The sequence below is a fragment of the Corythoichthys intestinalis genome, chromosome 5 (assembly GCF_030265065.1).
Source record: "Corythoichthys intestinalis isolate RoL2023-P3 chromosome 5, ASM3026506v1, whole genome shotgun sequence".
In the NCBI taxonomy this organism is placed as follows: Eukaryota; Metazoa; Chordata; class Actinopteri; order Syngnathiformes; family Syngnathidae; genus Corythoichthys; species Corythoichthys intestinalis.
The window spans coordinates 23402042-23414477 of NC_080399.1; the positions used below are offsets into that span (position 1 = coordinate 23402042).

At 39.6% G+C, this 12436-nt stretch overlaps 1 protein-coding gene across 4 annotated transcripts in view; it reads left to right on the top strand.

The window, feature by feature from the left end:
• The window catches only part of tln2b (talin 2b), a 206737-nt gene that overhangs the window by 104771 nt on the left and 89530 nt on the right, over positions 1 to 12436 (top strand). For all 4 annotated transcript variants that reach the window (XM_057837617.1, XM_057837619.1, XM_057837620.1 and 1 more), the window contains exons 10-13: positions 813 to 968; positions 4353 to 4454; positions 4542 to 4618; positions 9411 to 9594. In XM_057837617.1, coding sequence (XP_057693600.1) covers positions 813 to 968; positions 4353 to 4454; positions 4542 to 4618; positions 9411 to 9594 — 519 coding nt within the window. The remainder of the gene's footprint in view (positions 1 to 812; positions 969 to 4352; positions 4455 to 4541; positions 4619 to 9410; positions 9595 to 12436) is intronic.

The following is a 12436-nucleotide window of genomic DNA, read 5'->3' on the forward strand; positions in this document are numbered from 1 at the left end:
TGACAGCCCTAATTATTAGCTTTTTATGTGTTTACTGACTGATAGCCAATCTGGATAAAAAGTCCATATATCGGCCGGCCAATATATCATTCAATCTTAAGTTTTCATATACTCATTGGCTACCATTGACAGCAATATGTCCAATCCATGGGAAGTGGGAACAAATGTTCTTTCGCTGTCAATTCCCAGTTCAAATAGATTCGATGTCTACCAGCGATAAAACATCAATGGCAGTGAAAGAGTTAACACATCAAAGTTTTGTTTGAATCAAACCTGGTTGCAGCAGTGCCTTTTCACAAACAGTATATTCATTGCCGTTAAAAAGAATTATTGCTTGGTGTTTTATATAAAAACCTAACTTAAATTGCGTTACAAGATTTCCTGCACTTTTCTGCTTAATTTCTGGTTTATTTTTTCATGTTGGATCTTTGCATTTAATTTCAACTGAAAAATGTTAAGGTTTTGAAGATCAGCACTAGATGTCCATGGTCCCTGTGAAGTGAGCTACTGTATAATAGATATTCTTTGGGCAGAGAGCTCAGTGGAGCTGCTCAGCAGAGTGCTGGTTGAAGCACAATGCTGGTGCGCTGACAGTGACTAAAGCCTGTGGAGACCCTGCTCGATAAAGCAGCAGTTAAATAAGGCTGAAATCTGCTGGGTCAGTTCACAGCTGCCCCTTCGCTTCGTCGGGGGCTTACAACGCCATAGGCACAGCATGTTTATTAACACAGCATCCGTGTCTCATATGAATCAGCTTGTGGAGGTGTTTAGCACCAGCATGAATATTTTCTGATGCTTTTGCTATCCGGCAGGAAAAGATGAAGGGTAAAAATAAGTTGGTCCCACGCCTTCTGGGGATAACCAAAGAGTCTGTGATGCGGGTGGATGAGAAGACTAAAGACGTGGTGCAGGAGTGGCCCCTGACTACCGTCAAAAGATGGGCTGCCTCTCCTAAGAGCTTCACCCTGGTATAGTTTCCCTCTTGGCATCATGTCCTCTGCACCACATAAATGTGTGTTCCCATTTTCTAATCCCGAGCACCTAATCTATTTTCCATGCTCGGATTGAATGATGCATCCCAACATCACGAATTCAATCTTTCCTACTCTTTTCATTTGACAGCACAAACAGCATTTTTAAAATTGTTGAGACTGGCCTGCTATTTCATCGAAGAGAACAATAAATGTCATGGGAGGATTGTGCAGACTTTAGATGCATTATTTATCAAAACTGTTTTTTTTTTTTTTTTTTTTTATCAGCAGGCAAGAAAATGTTTTGTTTTCTTTGCATATTTCACTAAAGCACATAAAGTAACGTACATAGAGATTAATATCACACTATGTTTTTGGCTAAGGGCTTGTAAATTGGCAGTTTGGGGATTTTTTATATCAGCTTTATGACATAATAAAATTTTAAATCAAACGGCGGGTTGAAATTGGCCCGCAGTGTAATTGTATTTGGCCCGCAAAAACATCAAATGTATATTTGAACTGGCTCATAGCTACAGTGAGGAAAATAAGTATTTGAACACCCTGCGATTTTGTTCTCCCACTTAGAAATAATGGGCAGGTGTGAAATTTTCAAGGTAGGTGCTTGTCCAATGTGACAGACAATCTAAAGAAAAAAATCCTGAAATCATAGTGTATGATTTTTTTTTTTGTATTATACTGCTGCAAATAAGTGTTTGAACACCTGTCTATTAGCTAGAATTGTGGGCCTCAAAGACCTGTGAGTTGCATTTAAAAAGTCCAATGAATAAGTGGCGTGGAGGTCAACTTTTTGATTCTGACTTTTTGACCTGTTTGAGGCGGTTTCCTGCATGTAAACACCTGTCCACCCTATACAATCAGGAAGACTCCAATTCCTAACATGGTCAAGACCAAAGAGCTGTCCAAAGACACCAGACACAGAATTGTAGACCTCTACAAGGTTGGGCAGGGATACGGGGTTATTGCCAAGCAGCTTGGTGATATATGATCCACCGTTGGAGTAATTATTAGATAACGGAAGAAGCTAAACATGACTGTCAGTCTTGCTCGGACTGGGGCTCCATGCAAGATCTACCACGGAGGATCTCGATGATCCTAAGAATGATGAGGAATCAGCCAAGAACTACATAAGAGGAGCTGGTCAATGACCTGAAAGGAGCTGGGACCACCATTTCCAAGGTTACTGGTAGTACACTACCAGTACTGGTACTGTACTAGTACTGGTAATACACTAAGACATCATGGTTTAAAATCACATATGGCATGGAAGGTTCCCCTGCTTAAACCAACACATGTCCAGGCCCGTTTTAGGTTTGCCAATGACCATTTCGATGATCCAGAAGAGTCATGAGAGAAAGTCATGGGGTCATATGAGATCATTGAGATTGGTCTTAATTGCACTCACAGTGTTTGGAGGAAGAAGAGTTATGAGTACCATACTAAGAACACCATCCCTACTGTGAAGCACGGGGGTGGTAGCATCATACTTTGGGGGTGTTTCTCTGCAAATGGGACCAGACAACTGCACTGTATTAAGGAGAGGATGACCAGGTCTATGTATTGTGAGATTTGGGGAAATAACCTCCTTCCTCAGTTAGAAAAATTGAAAATGGGTCGTGACTGGGTCATCCAGCATGACAATGGCCCGAAGAAAACAGCCAGAATAACCGAGGAGTGGCTTTAAAATACATATCAGGGTTTTGAAGGGACCTGGCCAGTTTCCAGACCTAAACCCAATAGAAAATCTTTGGGGGAAGCACAAACTCTGTGTTTCTCAGTGACAGCCCAGTGGTGCAAAATCCCTGCTGCAGTCAGTGAAAACCTGGTGAAAAGTTAGAGCAGACATGTCCAAAGTCCGGCCCGGGGGCCAAATGCGGTGGCCCGTGGTCAAATTTCATCCGGCCCCCAGCCTCTGTCATAAAATCAATAACATCTGGCCCGCACACAGACTTAATAAATTGGTCAGCAGTACTGCTACCAGCATATGAAGTAGCTTACACACTAAATGCTGCTCCTCATTTACCCACTAAAAGGCAGCAGCACTCTAAGCAACATTACCCCGTATGGCCCTTTACTCCCAATTTTCTAAAATGACGACAATCAACAAAAAAAAAAAGAAAGTTGACAGCGACGGCCGACGCTTCAAGGATAGGTGGAAATTGGACTATTTCTTCACTAAAATACGCAACAACTGTGTCTGCCTTATTTGCAAAGAGACAGTTGCTGTTTTAAAGAGTTCAATGTGGGGCGATATTAACAAACAAGACAAGCTGACATGTACGACAACATTACAGGGAATATACGTAGCGAGAAATTGAAGCAACTTGAATGTAGTTTAACTTCACAGCAGCAGTATTTTGCAAGAGCCCGAGAGTCAAAAGAGAACGCCACAAAGGCTAGTTGCCAGATTGTTGAAATGATTGATTTAAAAAAATAAAATAAGCAAATGTGACACACAAAATGACTTGCTAAAATTTGCTTGAATATATTATTCGACGTAAAGGATGTCAGCCAAGGTCGGCCCCCCACCCACATTTTTACCACATCAAATCTGGCCCCCTTTGCAAAAAGTTTGGACACCCCTGAGTTAGAGGAAATATTTGACCAAATATTATTAACATTGACTTTCTCTGGTGTTCAAATACTTATTTGCAGCAGTACAATACAAATAAATTCTTTTGAAAAACATGCGCTGTGATTTCTTGATTTTTTTTTTTTTTTTATATATATAGTCTCTCACAGTGGACAAGCCCCTACCATGAAAATTTCAAACCCGCCCATCATTTCTAAGTGGGAGAGCTGGTGTTCAATTACTTATTTTCCTCACTGTATATCACATTGCCCTGCTAATACTACAAGTCCCAGAGAGCTTTATTAGTCTTTTGGAGTATCAGTCGAAACGCCACTTTCTTCTCCTCTTGTGGTCATTGCTCATTTGTAACCTTGCTACGACTCGCCTCTCCTCTCCGAATTTACACTTTGCCCTTCAAAAAAAAATGGCCAAACAAAAGATTTTAGAAAAGCATTTTACAAACGAGGTGAGAGGCAAATAATCTGTCCATCGAAGTAGATGACAGGCTTTTGTCATATGTGCTAAACCCACATTAAGCGAACCAATATTTGTTCCAGTTTTTAATTTTGTCCCACTGGGAATTTGAGTTTGACACTCCTGACATACATCGTGAAAGCCTTCCTGAGTTTCCTTTCGTTTAGAGCAGAAATAATGAAGGCTTTTATTCAGTATCTATTATTTATCTGTGAGCCTACTTCCAAGGATGGCGTTATATATAGAATGTTGGGAGACGTTAAATCCTGAGATTTAAACACCATTTGACTGGCCTTGAATCTCTGTTTTGCTTGAAGGATTTTGGCGAGTACCAGGAGAGTTACTACTCTGTCCAGACAACAGAGGGAGAACAAATATCCCAGCTCATTGCAGGATACATTGACATAATTCTCAAAAAGGCAAGCCAATATATGCTACTCTATTAATTGATAGGACATCATTTTACCCTTGTCTTTATTATTTTCTCTGGTTTGTTTCCTTTATAGAAGCAGAGTAAGGATCGCTTTGGCCTTGAAGGAGATGAAGAGTCCACCATGTTGGAGGAATCTGTTTCCCCTAAGAAGTAAAGCACATTCTCGATCAATACTTTTTGCTGTCTGCATGTATTTTACATCCCCTTCCAGCATGTCAACACTATGGGAGCAAAAATGTTGAGATAGTCCATGAATATTTGAGAAATAGAAAAAATTGATGAAATTTTAATCATTTTTTTAATCATTGAAAAGTATTTTGAAAACCTTCCCAAATGATTTATTGATTGATTGATTGATTGATTGATTGATTGATTGATTGATTGATTGATTCATTGATTCATTCATTCATTCATTCATTCATTCATTTTATTTCAAAGTGCAAAGTTCAAAGTTTGCTTTATTGTCAATTCTACCACATGTGCAAGGACAGACAGAGAATTGAAATTGCGTGACTCTCTAAATTTATTTTTTACAAATTTGAAAGTTAGTTTTTCTTTTTGTAAAATTAGTAACATAAATAAAAGGAGGTTAAGGAGTTTGGACTAAACTCCCAATTACTTATTTAATAATCAGGAAGTATACTTATGTGATACTTAAGTTTGTATTGTGTATACAGTGATCCCTCGCCACTTTGCGCTTCAAACTTCGCGCCCTCAGTCCATTGCAGATTTTTTTTTTTTTTTTTCCAATTAAAAAATAAAGAAATAAATACAGTGGTACCTCTACATACGATCACTTCGACACACGATCTTTTCGACATCCGACGTAAAATTTGAGCCGCCATTTGTTTCTACATCCGACGAGTTGCTCGAAATACGACGACATGACAGCACGCACGGTGGATTTTCTTGTGTGAGAAATCAACACAGTTTTCAAAAAAAGTTGATACAGTTGGAGAAACAAGGAAAAAAGTGATGCTTACCTTTGAAGTGAAGATGCAAGTTATAGAAAAATATGAGCTTGGGGTGCGCGTCTCTGAACTGGCTCAACAATACAGCTCCATGGTCCTCTTCCGACCACCGCTCGCCACTATTTATAAGTTAAGGTGACAATTATTATTGTGGTAACATTGCCAAGGAAATCGCCAGCTTCGTCACGTTTTTATCATTTATTCAAGAACTTATCCAACACAAAACGCCCATTGTCTTAAGCAGTTGACTGCTCTCAAGAAAACGAAAGTATTATCTCTACCGCACCGACCTATCTCACTGAGACGTCAGCTTCGCGGTGCGTTCAGGGACAGTAAAAAGTGTCCGCCATATTAGAATCCGATTCGTTACATTATTTACAGGAATATTTATTAATTATTCTTCTTATTATTATATTATTCTGAATTATTTATTTATAACTTATTTGTTTTTCTATGTTTAATTGCCATTTGTAACAGTGCCAGCAGTATTTATTAAGAATTTAGTGTATGTTTTTAGGCTTTGGAACGAATTAATGGAATTATAATGTATTCCTATGGGAAAATACTGCTCGACATACGACCATTTCGACTTACAAACAAGGTCCTGGAACGAATTAAATTCGTATGTAGAGGTACCACTGTACAGACCAGCTGTCCCGGGCCGATTGTGTTATCTCACTCTCGCTCCCTCTCCCTGCTCTTTGTTCGTCAGGCAGTCAGTTCAGGTTTGATGTTGCCAGAGACATGAACTTCAAAGCGCAGCATGCATTAATCATCATCGTTTAACTTGTTAAACAGTTGCTGTGGCAAGTCATTGTGTGTAAGTGAGCAGCTTGAGCGGACTCACTCAATGAAGCATTTAATAAAGTTAAGCACTTTTCTACTACTTTATTCATGTTTAAAAATAATTCGGTGGGACAGTAACATGTTTAAAACTTATCATAATTATTACATTTGAATTGCTTAAAAAACATTTATTAAGATATATATATATATATATATATATATATATATATATATATATATATATATATATATATATATATATATATATATATATATATATACAGTGGGGAAAATAAGTATTTGGTCAACCACTAATTGTGCAAGTTCTCCCACTTGAAAATATTAGAGAGGCCTGTAATTGTCAATATGGGTAAACCTCAAACATGAGAGACTGAATTAGGAAAAAAAGACAGAAAATCATTTGGTTTTTAAAGAATTTATTTGCAAATCATGGCGGAAAATAAGTATTTGGTCAATACCAAAAGTTCATCTCAATACTTTGTTATGTACACTTTGTTGGCAATAACGGAGGCCAAACATTTTCTGTAACTCTTCACAAGCTTTTCACACACTGTTGCTGGTATTTTGGCCCATTCCTCCATGCAGATCTCCTCTAGAGCAGTGATGTTTTGGGGCTGTCATTGGGCAACACAGACTTTAAACTCCCTCCACAGATTTTCTTTGGGGTTGAGATCTGGAGACTGGCAAGGCCACTCCAGGACCTTGAAATGCTTCTTATGAAGCCACTCCTTTGTTGCCCTAGCTGTGTGTTTGTGATAATTGTCATGCTGAAAGACCCAGCCACGTCTCATCTTCAGTGCCCTTGCTGATGGAAGGAGATTTTTACTCAAAATCTCTCGATACGTGGCCCCATTCATTCTTTCCTTTACACAGATCAGTCGTCCTGGTCCCTTTGCAGAAAAACAGCCCCAAAGCATGATGTTTCCACCCCCATGCTTCACAGTGGGCATGGTGCTCTTCAAATGCAAATCAGTATTCTTTCTCCTCCAAACACGAGAACCTGTGTTTCTACCAAAAAGTTCTATTTTGGTTTTATCTGACCATAACACATTCCCCCAGACCTCTTCTGGATCATCCAAATGCTCTCTAACGAACAGCAGACGGGTCTGGACGTTTACTGGCTTCAGCAGGGGGACACGTCTGGCAGTGCAGGATTTGAGTCCCTGGTGGCGCATTGTGTTACTGATAGTAGCCTTTGTTACTGTGGTCTCAGCTCTCTGTAGGTCATTCACTATGTCCCCCCGTGTGGTTCTGGGATTATTTCTCACCGTTCTTGTTATCATTTTGACGCCACGGGTTGAGATCTTGCATGGAGCCCCAGATCAAAGGAGATTATCAGTGGTCTTGTATGTCTTCCATTTTCTAATAATTGCTCCCACAGCTGATTTCTTTACACCAAGCGTTTTACCTATTGCAGATTCAGTCTTCCCAGCCTGATGCAGGTCTACAATTTTGTCTCTGGTGCCCTTCGACAGCTCTTTGGTCTTGGCCATAGTGGAGTTTGGAGTGTGACTGACTGAGATGTGGACAGGTGTCTTTTATACTGATAACGAGTTAAAACAGGTGCCAATAATACAGGTAACGAGTGGAGCCTCGTTAGACCTCGTTGGACCTCGTTAGAAGAAGTTAGACCTCTTTGACAACCAGAAAACGTGCTTGTTTGTAGGTGACCAAATACTTATTTTCCATTCTAATTTGGGAAAAAATTATTTAAAAATCAAAAAATGTGATTTTCTATTTTTTTACCACATTCTGTCTCTCATGGTTGAGGTTTACCTATGTTGACAATTACAGGCCTCTCTAATCTTTTCAAGTAGGAGAACTTGCACAATTTGTGGTTGACTAAATCCTTATTTGCCCCACTGTATATATACACCAAATTTTTTCCTGTTTTTTTTTTTTTTTATTATACTTTGGGAACAAAATGAAAAAAAATGTCTTAAATGTATCTCTTTCCAATGCAAAATTCTGAATAAATACATTGAACACACAAAAAACGTGTGTGGTTTTTTGGGGGGGTGCGCTACTTGACGGTTTTTCACTTGTCGCGGCAGGTTCTGGTCCCCGTTAACCGCGAAAAACGAGGGATCACTGTATTTAGAAAATTTTAATGGTTGTAGTATGTGTCATTTACTGGCATAGCACTGTGGTTTGTCTATCAGAGCAATAAGATAAAACACCCAAAATTGCTGCAAAGTAATCACAGTAAACGCCTTGTTATCAGTTTCCTTCTGAAGAAAAAACTAACTATTTGGAGGTGAAGACATTAAAAAGGTTAAGACATCACTTCTTGGAAATACATTTATGCAGTCATTTTCATTTCCCAGCTGGTTGTTGTTTCTCCTAGTTTTCCCAGGTGCCCCACTGATTGATGGAACTAATGCAATGGTTTTTTTGTGCGCTCACATATGCATACACGCACACACTCTCTCGGAAATTTGTATTCATCAGAAATCCACAGGGTTCTCTGTTAGAATTGGGCATCATGCCCCTGCTGCTTTCCAGCCTGTTGACTTGAAGTTGTCAGTACTAAACAAATTTGTTTTTCTCTATCAAGAAATAACCTCATTAATGCAACACTCATGTTTTCTGTTGTTCTTTTTTGTATAATAATTTGACTGAATATGCTTTCTCGCTATGGCAACAGTCATTAGTGTAAACATTGTTTTAATTACAGCTGAAGTGTTTACAAGAAGCTCTTTCAGTTTTAATTTTTTTTATTTTTCTGCAGTTGTTACATACTTGTAAGATGCCATGATGTGACAGCTTGTTTTATGACATTACAATGACCCTTTGTCCAAATGATGACTACATAGAACAAGCATGAGTGAAAACTAATGCCAGGTTGCTTAGCAGCAGTTTTACATTTACTGTATATTCAGTTGCTTTCATAATTGAACACATTCTTAGAAAGTGCCGAGGGAGTTTCACCTGGCAGTTATTAATTCATCCAATGCTGTATTCAATATTCAAATGGATTAAATGTCTATTGCTGTCAATAGCAGCCAATGATTTAAGGGTTGCTCAGACTGCTAATTTTTCCTTTGATGTCAAAAGACTGCTCATTTGACCAGAATGTAGAATATTTAACTCTTGCAATGATGTGTTTTTCTACATTAAACGCACAAGCGCGTGTTGCTATCTCATCTCTCCTATTCCTCAAGGTCCACAATTTTACAGCAGCAGTTCAACCGGGTGGGTCGGGTGGAACATGGGTCAGTAGCCCTTCCAGGTATAATCCGCTCAGGGTCTGCTGGCGGTCCCGACACTTTCAATATGGGCACCATGCCCTCGGCCCAGCAACAGATCACTACTGGACAGATGCACAGAGGACACATGCCACCTCTTGTGAGTACATAATAAGTTAGGTAAATTACCTTTTTGGATATGATGATGCTCAATACCAATGTACCAAGGCATATTTGTATGCCATGAGATGTCATCAAATGTTACACAATTTTATTTAATCAAAAGATTATATGTATTTACTACAAGTAATGTGTCAGGTACGAGACAGAGGAAACAGTTGCATATCGCGAACACAGAATTTTAATAGTTTTGGCAGGCAATGAAGACAATCAGCAACTGGAGGAATGGCGTGGTCGGGGGTCGAGCAGGTCAGATTGGTAGTGATGTAACGAGGTACGCCGAGCCTTCGAAGCGTGTTGCGTAATGAAGGGACATTTCGTGTGTATCGAGGCTCGCTTCATTTAGGGGAGGTTCCAAAAACGATGATGTCCCAAGTCTCGCTGCCGAGCTGTACCACGTAATTGTTTCAGGGAGTGCTTTAGATTTTGCCGCACGGGTTGACTGCTCGTTCGTACATAAACACCTCTGACTACATTCAAAATGTGGGTGTTTAAAGGAGAGTTGCGATCAGTTGAGACTCTGGATAGTTTGGAGATGGTTTGGAGAGTGGAAGGTTAAGGAGTGGTCCAGTAGTTGATAGGATGGAGCCAGCAAGAAAGAGGACTTTCCCATGTGTGGAAAACCTTTTGTTTTTGCATGAAGATGAATAGGTGGGAAGGGGGGTGGGGGGGGTGTATTTCGCGGTTTTTCACTTTACACTGTCGGTTCCGGTCCCCATTAACAGCAATAAGTGAGGAATCACTGTAGATACAGTACATACTGTATGTGATTATCTACAGGGTGACCCAAAAAAAAGTTTACACTGCCATAATACAATTTAAATGCCATGTTTATTCAGCTTAGAATTAGAATTTAATCACAAATTATACATTATTGTAAAGAACATGTACAGTACACTCTATTTTTCAATGTGTCCTCCCTTAAGTGTCACAACAGCCTCCAGGCACCTGCGGAACGCTTGACAGGTCTTCTTTATGTAGGATGCTGTCATCTTTTCCCAAGATCTAACAATGGACCTCTCCAAGGCTGCCACAGAAGTTTGTGGCTTCTTACAGGCACTGTCCTCCACAGTTGCCCATATGCTATAATCCAGGGGATTGAGATCTGGACTCTGGGGTGGCCACATATCACCTTGTCAATCAACTTTTTGGTCCGCACAGATCGGCACTTCCAGACCCAGGTTTTCGTGAGGCCGTTCCAGTATCTTTCAGCTTCTTTTTAACTTTGTAGACTGCACATCTGGATATTCTCAGATATGCTGCAATCTCAGTAGGTGTCAGACCGGCACGCAGCAATTCAGGTACAGCTAAAGTTTTCTTCATTTTCAGCAGAAGCACAGGAATTGTAGAGACGAGAGATTACCAGCTGCATTGAGTGACCTTAATGAATCACTTAAGCATGACAACCTATTTAGATATGTTTCAATGGCTTTTAAACAAGCAGTCAACTGAGTGTAAACTTTTTTTTGGGTCACCCTGTATGTACATAGATGATTTGGTCAAACAATATTTTATAAATTAATTCCTTCCTAACAGACACACACAAAATAAGAAAATTAACGAATCACTTATTTAGTTAATAGACAACTGACTGTGATCATACACGTAACCAGTAGGTAGAAACGTGCTTACATGAAGCTTCGACAAATGAACCCTTTCTTGAACCACTTGAGCCAATTGGTGATCATACACGTAACCAGTAGGTAGAAACGTGCTTACATGAAGCTTCGACAAATGAACCCTTTCTTGAACCACTTGAGCCAATTGGTAATGTAAGCACGTTTCTACCTACTGGTTACGTGTATGATCACCAATTGGCTCAAGTGGTTCAAGAAAGGGTTCATTTGTCGAAGCTTCATGTAAGCACGTGTCTACCTACTGGTTACGTGTATGATCAGTCAGTTGAACCCTCAAATGAACCCTTTCTTGAACCACTTGAGCCAATTGGTTCAAGAAAGGGTTCATTTGTCGAAGTTTCATGTAAGCACGTTACCACCTACTGGTTACGTGTATGATCACCAATTGGCTCAAGTGGTTCAAGAAAGGGTTCATTTGTCGATGCTTCATGTAAGCACGTTTCTACCTACTGGTTAAGTGTATGATCACAGTCAGTTGCTTCATGTAAGCACGTTTCTACCTACTGGTTACGTGTATGATCACAGTCAGTTGTCTATGAAATGAACCCTTTCTTGAACCACTTGAGCCAATTAGTTCAAGAAAGGGTTCATTTGTCGAAGCTTCATGTAAGCACGTTACCACCTACTGGTTACGTGTATGATCACTGATTGGATTGGAAACTGGCGTCGTCGGGACAAGCAGGACAGGCAGAGCGAGTCAATCGGTCAAGGACGGTCGACAAGCAGGAGTGTGCTGAGTCGCTGACGAACTGACACTGACTGTTGAGAGGCTATGTCTTAGGCCATGTCTACACTTAGCAGGGTTTTTTTTTTTTTTTTTTTGCAAACCGAGGATCCTGCCCTAATACGTTGGGAAAAAAATAATTCCATTTTTACCAACACGTTTGTAGAAAAAAAAGCTTCCACAGCCAACCACATTCATACATTTTTAACTATACGAAAAATAATTGCCCATAATACCCCCCATCCTTCGCATCTGTTCTTCAATATGAAGCACTGCAAGAGTTTGTAAATAAATGGAAGCAAAAAAATCATCTGCCTAATTTACCCCAAATGTAAACATTGGTCTCATGTGCAGTGTTGTCACTAAAGCATTACTGTAATCTGATTATTTTCCTCAGTAACAACAAGTAATCTAACTTGTTCATCTTTACAAACCAGTGATCTTATTAAAGTTAGTTTCCT